At 29.5% G+C, this 23,277-nt stretch overlaps 1 protein-coding gene across 2 annotated transcripts; it reads right to left on the bottom strand.

The window, feature by feature from the left end:
• Positions 1 to 1,499: 1,499 nt before the first annotated feature.
• LOC139095961 (salivary antigen-5) lies at positions 1,500 to 22,477 on the bottom strand. 2 transcript variants are annotated; one of them, XM_070647533.1, is made up of 6 exons: positions 21,575 to 22,477; positions 10,557 to 10,643; positions 10,072 to 10,185; positions 7,989 to 8,149; positions 4,212 to 4,315; positions 1,500 to 2,775 (listed from the first exon to the last, which is right to left on the bottom strand). In XM_070647533.1, exons 1-6 carry the CDS (start codon positions 21,681 to 21,683, stop codon positions 2,154 to 2,156), a joined length of 1,197 nt encoding a protein of 398 aa, XP_070503634.1. In that variant the 5' UTR covers positions 21,684 to 22,477; the 3' UTR covers positions 1,500 to 2,153. The 2 variants fall into 2 exon arrangements, with proteins under 2 accessions (XP_070503634.1, XP_070503635.1); XM_070647534.1 differs by lacking the exon at positions 21,575 to 22,477 and adding an exon at positions 10,702 to 10,804.
• Positions 22,478 to 23,277: the final 800 nt, after the last annotated feature.

The following is a 23,277-nucleotide window of genomic DNA, read 5'->3' as shown; positions in this document are numbered from 1 at the left end:
CAGCTACCTCACGCTGATGATTTTATTGCTTTCCATCATATAATTGGACACAGACTATGCACGAGACCATTTCCTCTTTCCTTTTATTCTTCTTCTTTCATCTCTCCGATGATAATAAAAATAATAAAAGTAAAAAGGAAAAAAACAACAACATGATGAGAAAAACATAAAACGGTAAGCCGACATTTTGTGTTCAACTTAAGATTTAATTTAATTTAATGCTTTCTCTCATTTTCCTTTTTATTTTCATTTGGGTGATAGTCTGTCCGCATAGAATTTCGAAATGAGAATTTAATTAAATTCGATCTTTAAATTTATTTTTTTGTTTTTGTCCATCGTTCATGTTGATTTGTGAAAAGTTTGAAACTTACGGTTTTTAGAATGAATTAACGCATTTATGTAGAATTTTATTAATGTTGGAAGTGAAAATCCACAATGCTTTTGAATTTAATTTAATAACAACGATGTTTATTCTTCAGTGATCAGAAACAGAGTAAATGTTTATATGAAGGGTCCTAACAACTACAAAAGGGGAAAAATAACTAATTGTAATTGCATACTGTTTAAAAATAAAATAACCGTTGGTATATTCTCAACAATCAATCAAGATTTAAGCAAATCCAATTGCATGAAATTCTCAAAAATATCTAATTTTTATCCCAAAGTGAATGTTTAATTCAATAAACCTTTTAGCCTACATAGAATCAATCCATTGCTTTGATTGATGCCTTATGCGAAAATTCCCAAATGTGATTTTGAAATTCCAAGAAGGAACATCACAAAAACAAATGCAAATAAAGCTCATGAGGAAAAAAATTCAACCTTGTTTCTAAAAAGATATTTTCGTCATCTACATAAACACCATTGATGTCATTTGTTTCTCACTGGTGGAATAAACGCGAGTAGACAGACACATTTGAAATTCATAACATACCGTCCTTTTAAAAGCCAACATAAATCCTGAACGATAAAAAAGAAGGGAAAAGGGCAAGCAGAAATGATTTTATGAGTTGTTTTTACGACCTCGTCCTCATCTATGATCCAAATGTGAAATGTCCATGACAGAGTTAAGTATTCATCCTTATAAATATTCATTCAGTAATTAATTAATGAGATAGCTTATCAACTAACAATTTGCTTGAAAATATTTACACGAGGTCTGTAATTCTATTAAATTAATGAGACATTGACTTCTCATAGACCCTAAAAGTATAATGATATTAGATTGTTATGTTTATGTCCTTAAAAAGGTTTTCAGATTTCATTTCTAATTTACGTATTGTTGTTAAATGAATTGAACATTTTAGAGCTCTAATTTACACTTATGGGATAATTAGGATCTGTATTTTAAGTGTTTTTGAGATGGTTTCTTATTGTTTCTTTAGGATTTTGTTTTCGAAGAATTGAAAATTTAAATCATTTAATACCAAAATTGAAAAGAAAATGAAACAATTTAATCCTAATCCAAAAATCAGATAACAATTAATATAAAAACCATTTCCAAGCAAAAAAATCCAATATCAAAATCACCATTCATAAATAACATTTCTGACAATCTAAATCCATCATTCATTCACTTATCTATGTTAAACATAGTATGATATGTCTATAAATATTGAAGTTTGCTCCTATAATTTAATTAACTTAGCATTCACATGTCATGATCCTTAAGATCAAATCAATAACTTGAGAACATCATTGCGATGTCTATTTGGAAGCAGAAAAATGAATAGAATGCTCAAGTTTATGTGATTTTGGAAATTGTTAGGCGCTTTTATGAGATTAAAAACGAAGAGGGATCAACCTTCTTTAATGTGCTTTGATGCACAAAATCAAATCAAGCATTAGAGTTTTCATCACTGAAACTCAGTTAAAGCATTAAATAGTTGCAATTATTTCTCAAATTAATTATCATTCCATCTTGATTCAATCTAAATCAAATGTCATTTTTGCTATTAATTTTCAATTATTTAGCATTTCAATTATTTTTTGACACATCATCAATCACACCGTAAAACTTTTCTAAAAGTTCAATGTTCTATTTATTATCTATGCATTATTCCTAAATATTTACGACCAGCCAAAATAAATAATAAAGCACATTATTCTATTGAATAGAAGTTAGGCTATATATATCAAATATCTATTTACTCTCATACATAATTCTTGAAAAGTTGATCCCATCGATATGTTTGAAAAGGATTGTTGTTATCGATGGGTCGTTTTTCCATATTTTGCTGTATATGTTGTTGATAGGCTTGAAGAAAAGGCGTCGTTTGTTGATTTTGTTGCTGGAAATTTGATTGACGTTGTCCCACCACCACAGACACTGATGATGGAAATGACGATGATGCTTGATTACTGTCGTATTGTTGTTGATGATGATAAGATGAATGCTGCTGGCGCTTAACGAATGAATGAAGTTCATTATTTGCAATTTTGATGTTATTGTTGATGCTGTTGTAATTCTGTGTCCGCTGGTGTTGATTCACATAAAATGGAACGCTGTTTGATGTACTACTGCTACTGCCTAACATTTTTTTATTATCATATTCTGTGTTGTACGTTTTATACGTGTAATGAGCGGCTGAATTTTTCCGTTGGGTATTAATTGAATTTAATTCCAGGGTAACATACTCATTACCTGTATTTACAACAACTTCTTCACCATTTTGATGCTTACATAAGCCAGGATATTTTGATGAATCAGACATACCGTAATTACGACACTTTGGATATCCAATTTGATACGGTTTTGCACCCAATACATTTCCACTGATGATCCATTCAATTTATTGTATTTATTATTCAGATTTATTTTTATTTTGGACATTTATGTTGATTATTTGCATATGGAAAGAGAAAACAAAGAGTAATTAAAACATTTTATTAATAAAATATTAAAAATGATCAAATCCCGAGTGGAATAGACTGCGATTAACCGACCATAGCGCTGTTTGCGTATATCCTCAGCAAAAATGAAGTCCTTTTTAAAGTATTTAACCCCTGCATTGGTTTCATCAAGGACATAGACATTCTATAGGAAATTAGGATAGTACAATAGAACATCGATCGCGGTGCTGATTTGCTCTAAGTCAACCTAATATTATATGCTAACCGATCATGTTATAAACTTGACGTATCATGTTGCATGAGCAAGTTCCACAAATGTCAAGTTAATAACTAGACAATTGGTCGACTATCGCATCCTGTTCCACTCGGCAAATTTATTAGGAACTTAACGATATCTCAAATCAACTAAAACGCTAGTAGATTACTATGGAAAGAACAAAATTTTCATTAATTTCTGTGTCCATTTACTTAAATATATTTTTATATGACAAAGCATTTTAGTGCGCTTTAAATTTAATCGCACGATTGTATTCATGTGAACGATTATGTATTAAAAGCTTTTAAATAAAAAAAGGAAAATCAATGAACGTAAATCGCAACCATTCATTTTGGCTTATATTTATTTAAAAACCTTTTCAATTTCACGCTCATGACACATAATCATAATAGCCAGCTATAGCCATAATAACTATTATTATTAATCATTTCTGCGTTATTTGTATACACTAAAAGGTGTTCCAACGGTACTGTAATGTACCTCCTGATTGCATATACTGTGAGGTATCCCGATGGTACGATAAGATACCCACGGAAATCATATTGATCTTTAATAGGAAACCTTAAAAAAATAAAATTTAAAAGGTTACCATCCTGTCCTAACTGTTCTAAGTAACCATCATATCCTACGGTTGAAGTGGAGTAGGGTTTTCCAGGTAGGTTAAGAAAAACCGACCCCTGTTTCCCTGCATCTCCATTGAAACATTACTGTCATTTAATTTTAATAATTTTCAAGTAAGCACGATCTGTTGGCTTACTAACATTAATTTTTTAAAGATATATAAATCTCATCATTGATTCACATAAATTCTTATATTGAATGATTATGATGAAAATTATGAAATGAAAATCTGTTCTGATCCAAATTACCTACGATAATGAAAATGTGAATTATTCAAACATTTTCATGATAATGCGCGTGCATTAAAATATTTATTTTTTTTTCTCCTGAACGAGAGGGAATAAATAGTCATCAATCACTGTGATGACGTGGTCTGATTGTGTGCGATACGAAATTGGTTTTTATGGATACAGGAGAAAAGTGAAAATTAGATTAATTTAATTAAAATTAATATACATACCCTGGTCCATAATTGCAAACGTATATTTTGTTGAATAATCCATTATTTGTATCCTGATAGTATGTGAAACCGCATCCTACCAGATTAGTATCGCCCCATACGAGCTGCAAATGAGAAAAATAAATTTGAAAAACTTTTAAATAATCACAATGTGGAAATAAATAAAATGGTAAAAAGGCTGAAAATAGCTACGAAATCTAAATTGCAGCTATAATCAGCACTTGCTATGTAGATTTTTAATTAATTGGAATATATGTTCGTGTTATGCTGTTGAAAATTAACTAATTTTATGAAAATTAGATTTACTGTGTTGCAAATCGCTGGGATAATGTGTGAGAGGAACGTTGAAGATAATCTGAAATTTTTTGAATTGAAAGCCTTTAGAAATGAATTAAATACTTTAAATGAGTGGTGGGCAACCTTTTTCTTCAAGGCACACCTTGGTGGTAAGCCTCGATCGTAATCATACGTTTCATGATATTTTCAAAAATTTTACTATTAGTGAGTCACACTAATGTGATACGTCACAAAGGTTGTCCACCTCTGCTTTTCCCGTTACAATTAGTACATTCGGGTACATTCATAAACCATAAATCTTGTTACAAACCAAGCTTGAAGCCGGACAAAACTTTTTCTCATTTAATCATCCTTCTAAGACCCACAAAATTTTCATTAATTCCAAAACATTAAGCACATGACTTCAAGCGATTTTCATAATTACAAAATTTAAATGTTCAAAAAATATCTGACTTTGTAGCTAAAATCTTTACAGTCAAAAATTGTAAGCATAAAACAGCAGTTAATGAAATTAACAATTATGAAGGTAAACGTTTCGAATAGGAGCTTTCTATATTTAAAGGAATTCTGATTCAATTAAGTACAAAAAATTGTTAATTGTACCGCATTAAAAAAATGGAAAAAGGTAAGAAAGTGTGAAAAAGAAAAGAATAGAATATTAGGTAGTCAAAACATTTTGTAAGTGCAAATCTACGAAAAAATTACAAAAGTACTTGATCCTATCGGATGACTTCATCAACACTTTAAAAAACTCATTTTTTATGAATTAATTAACGTGTTTAGAGCTAAACTACAAACTAGAACTTTCTGAGATTTTTGTTTGTAAAGATCTCTCCTTTTCCCAATTAATCAGCCAATAAAAAGTGTGTTATTAGGCTGCTCATGACAGTTAAAGCGCGGGCACATGGCATCCAACTGGCAGTTTTTATGGTACTTGGATGCTATATGAATAATTTGTGCCGATCGGATAAGTGAGCCTAAGTAAATTTTCGACGATGTAAAGATATGTAACTGCTTTAAATAACTACTGCAAATCTACAGCACACACAATGGAGAACTTGGGAACCTTCTACACACAGCATGAAAAAGATGTGAAAACTCCAAAAAAAAATTATTGTTTTAATAAAGCAATTTTCCTCACTAAACGATGCTACTGCTTCCTTAATCTTAATTACGTTATGGCACTCTTTTCCTCTTCTGGAGTGTAATGACAATAAAACATTTTAATGACTTTTTTTCACGCGAACTTTTTTTTTCTCCAACTTCCTTTGCATTTTGTTATAATACAGTTAAATTTGAGGAGGATTAAAATTTCTCTTCACTCCTTTCTCCCTGTCCTGAAATCCGACATAATCCATTTTGTGAAACTTTGTCCTTTTGTGGATGTAATCCTTTCCTTCTTACTTAACAAATTCACTGCACAATTGTACATTTTGATAACTTTTTTTGCGCGTTATTTTTTTGTGAAATTCTCAATTTTATGCTTCAAATAGAAAGTCCTTGATCCACTTAAGCATTTCCATTTATTTCATTGTCTCTAGGTATAAAACGCACTCAACCCAAGCTTAATTTGCTGAGAATGAAAGAAAAATGGAAATGACACAAATTTGTGTTTCGTTTTCATTTCTCTCGTGGAGCCAATTATGTTAAAAAGGAGTACGTTTTGTTGTACAAATAGAAAAGAAAAGGACAGGCTTATTAAGCTATTTATAAAAGAAGACATTTCAATAATTTGTGTCATTTTGGTACTTAACTTTGTCTTACTTAACATTTTTAAAGGGAATTTTTAAGGAAATATGGGGTTTGGTACATTTAAGATCATTAATAATTGTTGAAAAGTTGTTTTTTAGCTGGGATGGTATTCATGATAAGATAATACTCATTAATTAGAGTAAGTAAATAAGAAATAAAAACAAATTTATTCGTAATTTATAATTCTTAATAAAAATACGTAGTAAGATGCATAAGCTTCTCAATTTACTAAGAAGCAACTAAGAACTAAGATCTCACGCCTCACCCAGCCAACCAATCACAGTAGAAACAGGCATTTAGCTGCCAAAAATAACAACTTCCATTTGGTGCTAATAAAAGAGGTTTAGGGAAGTCTTTGAAACTCTGTGCTGGAGCCATTTTTATTTGTGTCACTCGGCTATGTAACTTGAGTAAGTAATTTACAAAAAATCCCTCCCCTCATTAGCTCTTATAAAAGAATCTCTTCCAAAAAATAACTCAGCTTTTATGGTTTATAGAAAATTATTTTAAGCTTTCAATTTAAAATAATAGAAGTCATCGCAATGAAAATGAAGATGAAGATTCAGAGAGTTGAGCAAATAAATCCTAATTCTGCAATAATATGGATCTTCATTTTTTTTCTACGCGCTTTCAATTTTCATCTTCTGGCGTTTGGTTAGGGATGAAAAAAAATCCAAAACGAAAAATTCTATTACAATTTTTTATGGAAATTGGAGAAAATCTTTTTTATTATTTTATAGTCGCAATTTTAACATTTTTTTTCTGTCAGCGAAAACAGCCAAAATTTAGGGGAGAAAAAGATTGGAAATGTTGAAAGAGAAAAATAAAAAATAAATAAATAAATGAAAAATCCATTTAATCTCTTCGCTCTTCTGTCGGTTCCTCTTATGATTCTTTATCTTTGAGATTCCACTCCGAAAAAATAACAGCAGAAGAAAAAATCACATAAAATTATAAAGAAAAATTGAAATGAGAAAGAATTCTTAAAATGAATGAGATTATGTTCATGTAGTGATGCGATGGATTTTTCTGTTATTTCAACTAAGTATCAGCAGTAAGCATGCTATCCATGGATGAGTTTTGATTAATTTTACACTAAGTTGAAGAACATTTTGAAGGAAAAGCTGGAGGCACTGCGATTAATGATCTATCGTATTAAACCCTTTAGACCTACAGTTTATAGTGGAATTCTAGCCATTTGCATGCTATGGACATTACACAGACACGAATATGTCCTAATTCCTGATTTACCCTGCGATGTGCTCAGTTTTAATCCATGTTCGTAATGTTTCACAAATAAAATAATCCAGAAACTAGCATATCTCAGCGTACCTAGACACATTATGAGTCAAAACCTTAAAACTCGATCCCACCCAGGAACCTAACCCTTCGATAAATTAAGTTTAGCTAACTGATTGTCATATAATCAATCATTTGCTATATTGATAAGTTGGCTTTTAATTCCCTTACTTCATACATATTGAGCCTCGACAAATCTTTATGTCCACGGAAAAAGATAATTCGTACTAAATTCCCACAATCCTATCACTTGATGTGTAAGGATTAGTTAATTTTCAGAGGGATAAAATAATCAAAAATTCATTTAAATTTTTTGTTGATGTTTAGTGTCACTTTGAATGTCACTTCTTCTGATGTCAATTTAAATTTTGAATTAATTTGCATTCTCATTAATATCCTTAAAATTTTTTTTTAATTCTTTATACTCACTTGTGAATAATGTCCCGTCTTGACAGACCATTTCGCACCCCATGCGTACTTTTGAACTTCGTTGAACCAATTTCTGACTCGTGACGGAAAATCACCATCATCGTCAGCAAGAGGGATTGTACTCCATAGCAATCCAACATTCTGTCCCATGATGAAACGATCTAATGAATAATAAATGAATGACAATTAACATTTTTTTAATTTTAAATAATTTTTTTTTGATATTTTTTGCTGTCGAGGACCTAAAATTTTTTTTATAGCCACTCGAGTGGTTTTAATTTTCATTAAAATTGCTGTATGATTGTCATATTTTCATGTTAAAATTGTGTTGATTATTCTCGAAAAAAATTCAGGATTTCACATTTTTGAGAGGTTGCGGAAGGGAAAAAAGGGTTGAAAATTAATTTTTGATTGCTTCAATTTTTTATTCTTCATTTCCATTTCCATTTATTGATTCATTTATGAAATGAATAATTTTTATCCATTATATTTTTGATATTCGATTGAAATGCCGCTAATCTAAATCAATTGAACCGTAAAAAAATATAAAATTTTAACTCAATTTGATGCTTAAAAAATTAGTAACGAACACTTACTACCGAGTGGCTTCAGCGCATTTTTGTTAAAATAATATTTCTAACGATTATTCAAAATTCAAATTTCTGAGTAAAATTTTTCATTCGCAGCCTACTTCAGGTATGTTTATCTCTACGATGTCTCAACGATTTTTTAACAGGAGCCAACCGACCGATCGGACAAAGTGTTTTATTAAATTGAATTTTTTTCTAAAAATACGCTAAAAATTTGAATTGAATTTCATGTGACGAACTTTTTCCAACAAAATCAAATCAAACTCAATTAAATTTGTTTGGAAATGAAAAAAAAAAAGCTCAATATTTGCTTCATGCATCAACGAATTTTTCAATTAAATTCTCATTTAGTTGTTTTAGTGAAAGAAAGTTGATAGTAAAATATTTCTAATTGAATATTTATAACTATATGTGCTACTGCTCTTTGCAGCACATAATGAATTTCCTTGATTGGGTCAATGTTTTTCTCAAGCAACTTTAAAAAAAATGAATTAAAAATAGACAGAAGTTCAACATTCATTAAAGTCTCTTTCAACAACAATAATGTCAAGTTTATGAAAAATTCATAGAGTAAATTTAATCAGAATTTGCATCAATAACTGTACAAAATTTATTTCACCATAACAATGTTTAATTGATTATTCAAATTCAATAAAATTTCATAAGTCAACTTGAGCATAAATAATTTAATTCAAATGACATTTTATCATCAATTTTAAATAGATTTAAATATTTCGTCCAATTTCATCAAATTGTTGTCTAAATATAAACTGGTAATAAAATGTCCGCATAAACGCAGACAAACAAGCGCATTTTTTAATACTTGATTAATACATACCAAACCCAATTTCAACTCATAATGCCATTATATATTAAATTAGAGCTAAAATTTTGGCGAAGTTTCATGTCCCTCAAAATTCAGATTAGCGTCAGTTCCACATTTAGAAACTGCTCACATGAAATTGAGTATGTTTAATTAATGTACGCAAAAGTTATAAGTTATTAAGAAAAATGTATGAAAAGTATGATCAAAAGTCACTTTCTAACATAGCTCTGAAAGGAAGTAATTCAAAAATCCTTTCTTCCTTTCAAGCTGTCAAAGGTATTTTGAGTTTTTCATTGTTATAGTAAATTAGAATTTGGTTCAACAAATTACTAAAAGACTTCAAACAATGTTCACTTTTCAATTCCAAAAATGAACAAGTTATTGGATAACGTGAGAACCAGCAATGTTAAACAATCAAACCGCATTTTTTATGTGGGATTTGCAGACTGACAAAAAAAAATGCTCGAATCGAGCAGAAAAACAATTAATGATTATAATTATTTGCCTTTCATTATTAATACAATGTTTGCATTCAGGTTGCACAAAATGTTCAATTCATTTTAATTTGTCATGACTGAATGCTTAAAACTTTAATTTTTAAATTGAAGCTTTTAAAAAGCATTTTTTATATTTAAATTTAATAAATGCATAAATTTAAAATTCTCACCTAGATATCTACTTGGATCATGAGCAAATGTGCATACATTTGCCCACATTTGTGCTCTAACAGCAAGTTCATCGTCCCATCGCATCTCTTGCATGTTCTGGGCAGCTGGTTGACCTGGGAAATAACATTGAATATAAAAAGATAAAATTAAGGGTGGAAATTTTTATTTTCAAATCTTTTAAGCCAGCCACAAGCAATCTGTGCGCCAATCTCTGGTTTACGGAGATAAAGTTGAGGATTTTTCATCAGCTACAGACAATGAGCATACTCATTTGAAAGATCGCGCTCATGAGTATACTCAATCAATTTAATTAAGCATCCTCAATTTGGTAAGCATACCAATGAGCATTCTCCTTGTCTGTATAAATGCTTTCAAGTTTTAAACAAAAAACAAATCAAAACTTGCAATTTCTAAAGCAAAACATTGATCAAATATAATTAAAGCAATTCCTCCTTGAACAAAATGATATCTTTACATGTCATACCTTGTACGTGACCTGTTGCAACTGTTTGCCTCAAGAAATTGTGCTCCTCTAATATCAGTTTTCTCTCTTCATCCGTTATACCCTGTTCTGCATGAAGAAATATAATATTAATAGTGAGGTTATTCTCATTCAATCTTGTGTATACCATAGAAAAAATAATAACATATAATCATCAGATGCGATTCTTGTTTCTCACTTTTATATCTGAATGAAGAGATCAACGACACGACATTTTCATTAATGGAAAAGTTTTCGTCATGCTTTAATTCATTCAAGATTAGAAAATCAGTAGCGGTAGTCATAGAACTGAACACATGTGCTGCAAAATGTTATTTCTCTTGATATTTCACATTTTATTCGCATAAAAAATTATTATTTTTTTGTTGTTTTTCTAAATCAAAATAAGAACGAGAATGGAAATGAACAAACAAGTATAAATGATATATTTTCTTAATTTATTGTTATGGCGCATTTAAATTAATTTTAATTAATTAATTCACTCATTCATTTAATTTGTCACCATCTGTGCGGTGAATGAATCACCAAAGTAAGATTAGAATATTCAAATATATTCATTCAAGAAAAAATGTTCTTTGAAAATTTGGATGTATTCTGAAAAAGTATAAAACAACAATTGTAAGTTATGCATTTAGTTGATTTTTTTGGTTAAAAACTTGACAGTTGTCATGACAAGAAGTTAATTGCCTTGCCGTTCAGGCTCCACTTTTGTGTGGTAATCCGAAGATCGTGGACCCAAATTCAACCATATCAAAAGTTGTCCTTTTTCAGAAATTTTGATATTTTGACTACTTAATATAAGAGACCAAGGCATGATTCACTATGGGACAGAAATGAATTTTTTTTCCAAAAATTATTTTCTTCGCTTAAATTATAGTCCCTAATATCCCATTTATGGAACTGATTACGAAATTGGATAATTTGATACCGTTGCGGATATATGGCTCTTCAAAGTTTGGTTCAAGTGTCCTTTCTCATCAAACTCAAACGATCATCACCAGTCACTGGTTTGATAAAAACTCTTAAAACTTTTTTATTTGATAGCTATGTGTAGGAGCTTAATTATAAGATATAAAAAATTATCCTGCCTTGATTCCCTTAGGGAATTTTTGGATTTTCTATGAAAATCACAGGCATGTTGTGTTTCCGTTTGTCTGAGCCTCAATCAGTGCAACTATGGATTCTAAAAATATTTTTATATTATAGATATGGATATAATCTACAACTTTTATGAACATCTTATATAATTTTACTGCAGTTTTGGTGATGAAAAGAATTATTTTCTTCAAAAAAATCGCAATTTTTGGACATAAGTTGCTGTAGCTCTTCAGGAATACCCATAGTAGTGGAATTTTATTGCATATTTAAATAGCTCTTACTTTATGCTATTTGAAAGTGCAGTTAGTTGGAAGTCGGTATATCGGACACTTTCGAGTAATTTGGCTTTGAAGTGATAGTGAAATGGATCGACGAAAATGAAAAAATTGAATAACTTTTTTATAGTCTAACAAAATTTTTGTTTTTACTGTAGATCAATAGATCTTATCAAGACGCGTATTTTGAGTATAAATATGTTATGCTTTGGTCAAGTTTTCTGAGTGAAATGTTAAATTTTCAATTTTGACCAAAATTTTTCGAAAAAAATCACTTTTTTTCAAAAATTCAATGAAACTTGCTGGAATCTTTTTTAAATGTTCTATTTTTATATCGTAATCAACTTTTGTTCAGCAACTTGTCTCAAATTTACCTAATTAAGGTTGAAATTAGACAAAAACTGATTTTTAGTGCATTTTTTGAGGTTTTTTCTTACAAATGCTATTAAATCTTATCAAATATCAATTTTTAGCATCATATTATTGATTAACTTTATGTTTTTGAGAATGATCTTTCATTTTCCGAAGAGAAACTTATCAGATATCTTGTAAAAACGATCAAAAACTGACTTTAAGTAGTTCAAGCAAGGAGACAACAATTTTCAAATTCACTATTTTGCAACTAAACTGATTCAGATGACTTTTAAACTTTCAAAAATTATTAATTATGTGCAAAATTTACTAAATTACTGCTTGTTTGGCTTAGTTAAGGTATTAAAACGACTTATTCTATCCAATTTCATAGAAAGTGTCATGCATAGTTTTAATTCATTTTTCTTATCACATATCTTCATGTTTTGATAGTATTTAGCCGTATTTAGTAATTGCAAGAGTTTTTCCAATAAAAAATGTTCATCTAATAATGCAGAGTAGGATTAACATATCATATTTGATTAAATATTTATTTAAAATTTTTCACAAAATTTAGGATTAATATGAAGCAATTTTACTATTATTTGCTTGAAGAAAAATATTTATCATTATCAAAAATATCAAATTTAAAGTAAAAATAAAAATTTCATAGTATTTGTGAAAGCAATATCTATAGAAAAACTGTTTTAAAAAGTAGTTATTTCAATTTTTAAAATCAGATGAAAAAGGTCGTTTTAAAACCTTAACTACTCCAAACTAGCAGTAATTTAGTAAATTTTGCACATAATTAATAATTTTTGAAAGTTTAAAAGTCATCTGAATCAGTTTAGTTGCAAAATAGTGAATTTGAAAATTGTTGTCTCCTTGCTTGAACTACTTAAAGTCAGTTTTTGATCGTTTTTACAAGATATCTGATAAGTTTCTCTTCGGAAAATGAAAGATCATTCTCAAAAACATAAAGTTAATCAATAATATGATGCTAAAAATTGATATTTGATAAGATTTAATAGCATTTGTAAGAAAAAACCTCAAAAAATGCACTAAAAATCAGTTTTTGTCTAATTTCAACCTTAATTAGGTAAATTTGAGACAAGTTGCTGAACAAAAGTTGATTACGATATAAAAATAGAACATTTAAAAAAGATTCCAGCAAGTTTCATTGAATTTTTGAAAAAAAGTGATTTTTTTCGAAAAATTTTGGTCAAAATTGAAAATTTAACATTTCACTCAGAAAACTTGACCAAAGCATAACATATTTATACTCAAAATACGCGTCTTGATAAGATCTATTGATCTACAGTAAAAACAAAAATTTTTGTTAGACTATAAAAAAGTTATTCAATTTTTTCATTTTCGTCGATCCATTTCACTATCACTTCAAAGCCAAATTACTCGAAAGTGTCCGATATACCGACTTCCAACTAACTGCACTTTCAAATAGCATAAAGTAAGAGCTATTTAAATATGCAATAAAATTCCACTACTATGGGTATTCCTGAAGAGCTACAGCAACTTATGTCCAAAAATTGCGATTTTTTTGAAGAAAATAATTTTTTTCATCACCAAAACTGCAGTAAAATTATATAAGATGTTCATAAAAGTTGTAGATTATATCCATATCTATAATATAAAAATATTTTTAGAATCCATAGTTGCACTGATTGAGGCTCAGACAAACGGAAACACAACATGCCTGTGATTTTCATAGAAAATCCAAAAATTCCCCTAAGGGAATCAAGGCAGGATAATTTTTTATATCTTATAATTAAGCTCCTACACATAGCTATCAAATAAAAAAAGTTTTAAGAGTTTTTATCAAACCAGTGACTGGTGATGATCGTTTGAGTTTGATGAGAAAGGACACTTGAACCAAACATTGAAGAGCCATATATCCGCAACGGTATCGAATTATCCAATTTCGTAATCAGTTCCATAAATGGGATATTAGGGACTATAATTTAAGCGAAGAAAATAATTTTTGGAAAAAAAATTCATTTCTGTCCCATAGTGTGATTGGGCCTCTGAGCAACGATGAGTTAAGTAAAAAAATCGTTCAGGAATTTGAAGTGTAGCGGGAGAAATAAGGACGAGAGGTACAAGATTTCCTTAAGATTATGACTTGGAATAATGTCAGAACGGACCTGAAAGTAAATGAACGCAATTGAATTCAAATATAAGTAAATTATTGAATTATTAAGTACAAAAGGACTTTTTACATTTAAAATATTAATAATTGTCAGAATATGCAGTCTAATTCTAGGCATGTTTAGGGAAAGGCAAAATTTGCTGCCTTTCAAAGACAATGCCTGTGACAGATCTTTGACAGTTAATCAATAGGTGACAAATCGGCTTTCAACTAATTGTTACTTAATAGCAGATTTTGTTCCTAAATTGGTTTTTTTAGCTTTTGCAAATAATTTTTAAAATTCTTTCATAAAATCAGATCAAAACTTGTTTTTTGATGATGCAAGACTTTTTATAATCTAATGATGATATTCTTAATCCCAAAAATTCATTTTGAATAGTAACATTTCTGGTTGAAATAAAAATTTAGCAACAAAAACCCACACAAAATCTGATATTGTAATAAAATCATAAAAGTTTCTTCGCCTCAGCCGAAAAAATATCAGAAAAATAGAAAGTTGTTGCCAAGTCCATAACCTATCCACTACATTTTTAACAAAGTCATCAAAATCTCTTCATGTATGAAAATAAAACAATATCTTCAGAAAAAGAGTCAAATTTAAGTTTGGAGTCTCATCAGCCAATAAACTGTCGCTAATAATGTCTTGAGATTATTGGAATCAGGAGAAAACAAGCGGCCTGTTTCACTAAAGTGGATTATCCTCGATTTCGGATTATCCACTTCAGTTTTTTGGAAATATCGTCAACATTTTAAGAGTTGAATTATTTTTGATTTCAGTTTTTAATAATGTGACCCGGCCGTGATAATTCTATATATTTTAATTTTTGTTGGTCCTTAAGATGTATTAATTATTCAATTTCTCAGTCAAATCTACTAGATTTACAGCAATCATTGCTATAAATTTGTCAATAATTGAGATCCCAAAATTCCAAATATACGAAAACATTAGTTAAAGTACGCTCTACAAAAATTACAAAATATATCTTCGAAAACTCTCAAAATGTTTGAGATATTTCCAAAAAACTGAAGTGGATAATCCGAAATCGAGGATAATCCACTTTAGTGAAACAGGCCGAAGAATTTCTTTTAATATTCTTATTCTCATGTATGTGACAAGGAATCATCATATGAAGAAATATAAATTAGAAGATTAAGCTGGAATTATATTTAAGAAGCACACAAATTTCTTGCTTCACTGTAACTTTTCATTTTAATAATGATTGTTTTTTACTTTTTCTTCAGAAATTCTTAATGCAAAATAACAACATCTCGACACTTTATAATCTATGTGTGACTTCAAGAGGTGATTAAATGGATAATTAATAAAATTTTAAATCTTAAATTATTCATACATGATATATGAGCTGAAAACTTTGTTATTAAGTTGACAATAATTCTTGTGGTTAAGACTTGATCAGGATAGCAGTTCCGTCGACTTAACATATTGTTTTGTAGGGAGTCAACAAAATATTATTTATAGTTTAAAGACTTAAAGCATTTTAAATCACTTAATTAGAGCATCGTAAGCTATTCAAAGACTAAAATGACTAAACAAGGAAGACTACGACACTAAAGATCTGAGCGAAAAGAAAAAGAGTAAATTCAAGGAAGAAAAAACTGAAGAAAGCTGAAATTTAATGATTAAATTATTTTTAATAAGGTTGTCGTTGTGATCATTAAGTTTTTGGTTCTGATTCTAAGATTTAGAAGAAACTAAGGCTAAGAATTTGTAGGGAAGAAAATCAAGTTCAAATACCTAATCTACGACACTATCAAAAAATGACATCATTATCATCGTGATCAAATCAATAAATCTTTAAGATATTTAATTTCAATTGGCAATAAAAAATGAAAGAAAATTTCGAAAAAAATTGGGCAATAAAAGCTAAAACTTCAATCAAAAATCGTAGAAAACTTATATAAATAAATTGCTGCCATAGTATCACCTGTCTGTCATTAATTATCTCAGAATTATGAATTCATTATTTACAGAAATGATGAAAACTGAAACATGAGAATGATAACACCCCATCGACTTTTTAATTGACTTAATCGAGCAGCGTTAAAAGAATCTCCATCAGAATCAAAAGACAATAGCAAAATCGTAAATTTATTAAGCAAAACGATAAAATAAATATTTGATTAACACAATATGAAAATTTTGCGATTAAACAGTCAAGAATGATGTAAGATAAAGACTTCACAATCATTAGCCGTGCAGTCTCTGGATTTTTATTTGCCAAACTTATTTGACGATCAATTTAAATTATACAAATCAAATTTTTATTACGATCTTCATTTTATGGGAAATTTCTTTAAGACTCAAAACTGCAAGTTGTCGTCAGTTCTTCGGCATTTCTTGTTTTATTCTCTTTTAACCTGAAAAAAAAACGTTTTGTAAACATCACGAGAGGCATTTTCGATGTGTTCTTGACAAACCACAGGTGCATATAACGTGCGACGTTTTATTATTATTTCGAGCATTATCAAGATTCTGACGATTTTAAGAAGTTTTCTGATCTTAAATATTAAAGTTATACACGCTTGAGATCATTAAATATTTTTTTTTTTTTGGAAATTTTGAAAGCTTAATTAAATCTTTTTCCTTTCTCTTGTTGCTGTTTGTAAATTTATTTGTTTTTAATTTATACATGATAATTAGCGAACGGAAATTATATCACATTATTGGCTGCATTTATTTGTAAAACGTGGTGCAAAAAATTTTAATGATTCTTTCAGTACTGTAGTCTGTTATAGCATTTCCATTTAAGAACTTAAATTGGGAACGGAAAGCAACTGAAAATAGGGAAAAGTCCTTTTTTAAGACTACAGGTAGTAATGCAGAAAATATTTTATCTGATCGACTTTCTATTTAACTTTCCAAACTCTGCTTAATAATGGAATCAAACCCTAACCAAGCACTGTACATATATCTTGTTTTATGAAAATTTCCAAAATATCATTTGTCGAGCATAAGTCAAGATTAAAAGGCATGTCAACTGACAGGAACTAACTAGTGATAAACTGGATATAACCCGAATGACCACGTCGTGAATTTTTTCATGTCGTGTGCTTTTCTGGTCAACTATATAATCATTATCATTAAAGCACATTTCTGCAGGATGTCCAATAAGTTTTTGCCGAAAAATGAGAAAAAAATCCCAGACTAAAATTTCTGGTAAATGATATCATTTGTGTCAGCAGAAGTATTTCTCTCACTTAATAATTTTTGACAATTCCAAAGGCTTTAAACAAACTTGCCAAAATATTTAATCGGCTTAGACATAAAAAATTGATCCACGTACGTGATACATGATGAAGGTGTTGATTATTTTTTGATCTGATCAAAACAACCAAATTTATCAGTAAGTGTTGCTGATTGTGTTATTTTACATGCAAATAAGAAAACAAAATTTGTATTAAAATAGAACTTTTTTGCAACGAAATGAAAAAAAAAATAAATTAAGCCGATTAAGGAAATTACGAAAAACATCATCTGTAGAGAATCCAGTCAAAATGTTTTGTGGGAAAAAAATTCATTCAAGATTTTGTTCATTAAGAAAAGATTGTTATTTTTTGTCGAATTCTTTAAGTCACAAATAAAAATATTTTCATGAGAGGATCAACGTCCGACTAGTCACAACAATGCTCAAATTAAAAAAGCTATTTTAAGAAATTTCGTCAGTTTTTTTTGCCAAACTTTTTTAAGGTTAGTCAAAAATTGGATTTTAATGTATTTTACGTAATCCAATGCAAATTTTTTGACAAATTCATTATCATTCAGCCAAAGGAAAGGTTGTACGTGAGATTTAACACGAAATTTAAAACCAAAACGAATGTGAGAATTTTCAAAATAAATTAAGATACCTGGCTTACGACTGTCGAAAACGAAGAAATAAAAACAAGAAACGAATTTATTTGATGCAATTTGATGCTTATGGAATTTTATCATCAATTATGATTATATCGAAATCAGCTTAAAGTTGAAATTTTTAAAACTTTTCTGGAACAGGAATTTCATCATCAACACCAACAAAGCAAAAACTCTAGCAAAACTTAAGTGACAATAAATTAATTATTCAGCACATTTGTGTCTCAGCTACAGTTATTAAACTCCAAATCACTTCTTAATCTATTTATAAAAATTAAAGAACTTTATCAAATAACGATTTTAAAGAATTCAAATTTTTTAGCGGTTGCTAAAAATTTAAATTTACAAAAGGCAACGTTCACTTGATCTGTATGGTCAGCGAAGGAATTAGGTAAGAAAAGAATGTCGAGGACATCCATTGTCTTAATAAAACGATGGCAGAGACCTTATGCTTCAAACTAGAGTAATTAGAGCTTAAGTTGTAACCTTTAAAAAAACATATAACCCCTATTTTTACGAACCCTAGAATGGTATCAGGATTTTTGTTTAGCAATTAGAGGTCAATAACATTTATTGCAAATTTATATCATGTTTTTTTCTCAGCTACTATATCAGATCTTGTCGATATTTTCTTAGTAAAAAAGTTAAGGGGCCGTTCACTTATTACGTTACGCAAAAAAACGAATTTCTAGACCCCCCCTCCCCCCCTCGTTACAAAATGTCGTTACAAAAAAAATTTTTTGGTTGAGGCTGTTACAAAATCCTAGACCCCCCTCCCCCCTAAAAAGCGAACGTAATAAGTGAACGGCCCCTAATGACTTTTTGATAAAAAAAAATCTTTCCCATGGACACCCGTGGATATTTCATTTTAAAATGCATGCATATTTTCTGTTTTCTCTAACACGACTTTTTGAAATCTTCCGCATTTGCTTTATGCATCGATATCAAATATCTTTCTCAGACAAGAAAATTATTAATTTTTTTTGTTCCTTTGTGAATCCCCAGAGAGTGATAATGATCCATTTTATTCATGAAGCCATTAAATTTTGTAGATTTTTGCTTCTTCAGTAACGATTAACTGATTTATAAATTTTTATAAAAAATATAAAGTATGAAAATATTTTTTGTCTAGGTCAGGACTCAAAAATAGCGAATTAAAATTGAAATAATATTTGGTGAATAGTCTCTTAATCTTTGTAAAGCCGCTCAAAGTTTGCCAAACATTGATCTAAACTCTCTCAAACATTTTACCTTTAAATGCTTGATATATTTCTTATTGAAAATTCCAATCTTAAAGCAATTCTCACAAGAATATAAAACTCACAACGATGATCGACATTGAAACGAGGGAGTGAAAAAAGTCACAAGCACTTTGAACTTGTCAAGTCAACTGCAAATGAAAATATTTTTCAGAGGAAGCAGAGGAAATAAAAAAGTGCTTTAACATGATTTTTATGACACTTTTTACAGCATGAAATTGCATAAAACGAGATCCTTTATTTACTGTTATTTGCCGCCCATTCAATTGCTGTTTTTGTGCTGGATATATTTTGTGGTTAAATTTTTTGTCAATCATAATAATTGAATTTTTTACTAAAATTAATTAAAACTGATATCATAACCGAGCGAACAAAAAAAGGCGGTATGGATTTAATGAACAAAAAAAGATCCCAGCTTGCAGCCCAGTAGTGGGTAACCTTTTATTTTTCAAATGATTCATGACATTTTTGCAAAGCAAAGGATTTATGACATTTCCAAAAAATTTGGCTACAGACTAGTGTGCCGTGACACACAGGTTATCACCACTGCTGTAGTTCATATGATTTATGACTTAAAAAAGGCGCTTTACAACTTTTTTCGTCGTTATAAATATTTTTATGTCTTATGTCTCATGAGCTTTTGACATTGAAATGCTTTTTATGATATAAACATGAGAGAGAGCTTACGGTTGTCATCGGTTCACTTGACTTTTGCCATTGAAAAAAGGAACTAACTCAATACGAGAAATTTCTGTGCTTAGAGCATTGTTGATTTTACAAATTAAAGACTCTTTGAAAAGCTAAAGTCTTTTAGACTTTTTCACACACAAAGTTGAAGAAGTTTTTTTTAAGTCTTGAAGCCATTGTGCCTGACGTCTGAAAAGTTCACAGGAGTACGAGCTAATTATTTTTTGAGCCTTCTTTGTCAAAACTTTTATTCGAGAACAAAAACAATTTCTTTGTGCTGATTAAAAATTATTTAGACGTGTTGTAAATCTCTTTTTCATGGAATTTCCTTTGTTTATTATTGTGTGATAATTCGACAATTATGAGCTGTAATTAATTAAAAGCTTGTTGCTTTTTTTATTTTCTGCCTTATCATTAATAATCAAAAAATTGTAATTGCCTGTTGGTAAATTTTATTTATTTTATATTGTGCTAAATTATTTATTGAGAAGTAATTATTGGATAGCTGCTAAATAAAACCACAATTTTTGACAATTGTTAGTTTTATTGCATAAAATTTACCAATTTAGACATAATAAAAGCAAATTAAATATTATTATTGCAATTTTAAATGCTAGTTTTAAAACTATTTTATCTCTCTTTAATAGTCAACGCTTGTGTCAAAATTAACCGAGGGGAAATTGCGACTGTATAGGTATTTAACTTTAAAACTACAAATTATTGTTGATGAGAAAATTTCACAAAAATTTGTTTTCCCATTTTCTCAAGCACAAAGGACATGCATAAAGGTTATTAAAAATTTAAAGCACGCTTCAGTCAAGTATTAAAGAGTTTTGAGTCCAATCAATTAAATTATTTAAAAAAAATTATTTCCAAACAAAAATATTTCCATGAAAGTCTTTATTGGCAGACCAGTGCAGTCCGTTAACAATTGTCTTTTTTGAAACAGTGAATTCATAAAAATCATAAATTTCAGTATGATCTATAACAGTGGTGGTCGGCCTGTGTGTGCCCCTTAAAACTATTTGAAGTGACATAACCCGTATTCCCTGTGCGACTTCATCGAGGCTTACTACCTAGGCGTGCCATTGAAGTAATAGGTTCCCCACCACTGACCTAAGGTAGGAGGGGTAGGAGAGGGTGTAATAAAATCGATTCAATGCGTTCCATAATAAGAGAATGATCCTCGATGTATGTACATCTACGATACAATTCCATTCCATCCAATGAAGTGTCGTAAAAATGAGAAACAAGTGAAGTAAAAAAAAATATTTTAGCAATATTCTACTCACTCAAAATTCTTCCATTCCGACAAACACAATTCACCATAGACACGACGTGATGAATAATGAAAATTTTAAGGAGGAGATGCCTCCAACAATTATTATTCATCGATTTCATTTTTTATTTCTTTTTCTTAACTTTTTTAATTAAAATTTTTTTCTCAATTTTTCATTCGAGTCTGCACAAAAAAACAATTTATGTCCTTTTCTGTGCGTATTGATAGACTAGATAATAATTTAAAGGAAATCTTTAGAATTAAAAAAATGCCACTTGTATTAAAAATGTCAGTTTCAGTCTTTTTCTCTCACTCGAATTTTTTTGTCACAACACTTATCACACTTTTCGTTCCTAATTGAATCTTCTTATTGCTTTCTTTATGTCCTTCTCATTTCTCATATTTTGAACGAGACGCGCATTACTTAATGCCAAGATATCTATCAAATGTCACAATCAGACACCATTTCTAAGTCATTTAATTCATCCTCACTCACTTGCACACTTTTTTCCTTGCTTTTCTCCCTTTATTCTGTTTAAAGCACAACAATTCACAAATTTTTCATTTTCATCTTCCACTTGACTTTTTTCTCGTTGTTTTCAAGTCAGAGACACTTTTTATCAACTTTTATCTATCTTTTCCTACCCATAAAAATGCTCTTGTTATTTTATTACTTAGATCTCTTTCTTCTCTACTTCTACTATCAATTTCTTTATGAGCTTCTTTCTTTCCTTATCGGACTCCCTTTTCCTCTGTTTTTGATATACTTTTTTTATATTCTATTCTATTCTATTTCTTCCTTGTTATATATTCTTAGAAGAATAAAGTTTTGTATTATTATTATGAAAATATATTTCTTGCAAGCTTCTTGGTCAAGCACAAAAAAATATACACGAGTTTATTTTTTTCTGCTCTTTTAGCTTTACTCCGCTCTCAACGACTTCGCAAAGATCACTGATTAACAGCAGAAGAAGGAAAAAAACTTTTTCATAAAATTTAAAAGAATTGAGAACGTCTTCTTAGTTTTTTTTTTGAGCTTATGATTGTGATATTAATGTTTGATGAAACATGCAGATTGAGTGAGTGTCTTATCAGATCATACAAAATGTAAAGATGCCGTTTTCAACTGACAAAAATTTGAATTTTTGAAACGCAATGTTATTTTTTACATTTGCACACTGAATTTCGCATGATGAAATATGATCGAGTAGACTCTGCAAGATAGGTTCTATATCTATGATAATATTAATAGGTTCCTTGTAATTTAATAAATTTGACAGCTAAGGATACATATTGAAATACACAATATATATGCTAGGAACATTTTGAATTCAATTATATAAAAGTAAATCGAACTGACTCGGTGTCCGAATGATTTAGTACTTCGGTACCTAATTATAACCACTTCGACCCTACAAACATGGATTCGAGACACAGAAGAAGAAAATTTTCGCTCATCTTTTTCGAATCATATTTAGTGAAAACGTGACCCACAACCTTCCTTTGGAGGCTACAGGCAGTAATGTCATAGAATGAGTGGTTCTAAACCCACTATAAACTATTGGTCTTCGTATTGCAGAGGTTTCGAAGTTCCTCACATGTTAAACAATTATTAGCTTCTTTTCGCCTTATTATAGCTCTGGATCTTAATGATCTTAATAACCAAAGATATTTTTTTTATAAAATTCAATGAACCGTTCAAAATGCGTTTTAATG

Source organism: Chironomus tepperi, unplaced genomic scaffold (genome assembly GCF_022539635.2).
Source record: "Chironomus tepperi strain 1889 unplaced genomic scaffold, CSIRO-AGI_Ctep_v1 contig_376, whole genome shotgun sequence".
In the NCBI taxonomy this organism is placed as follows: Eukaryota; Metazoa; Arthropoda; class Insecta; order Diptera; family Chironomidae; genus Chironomus; species Chironomus tepperi.
The sequence above is the reverse complement of the archived record's forward strand: the minus strand, read 5'-3'. Positions and strand labels throughout refer to the sequence as shown.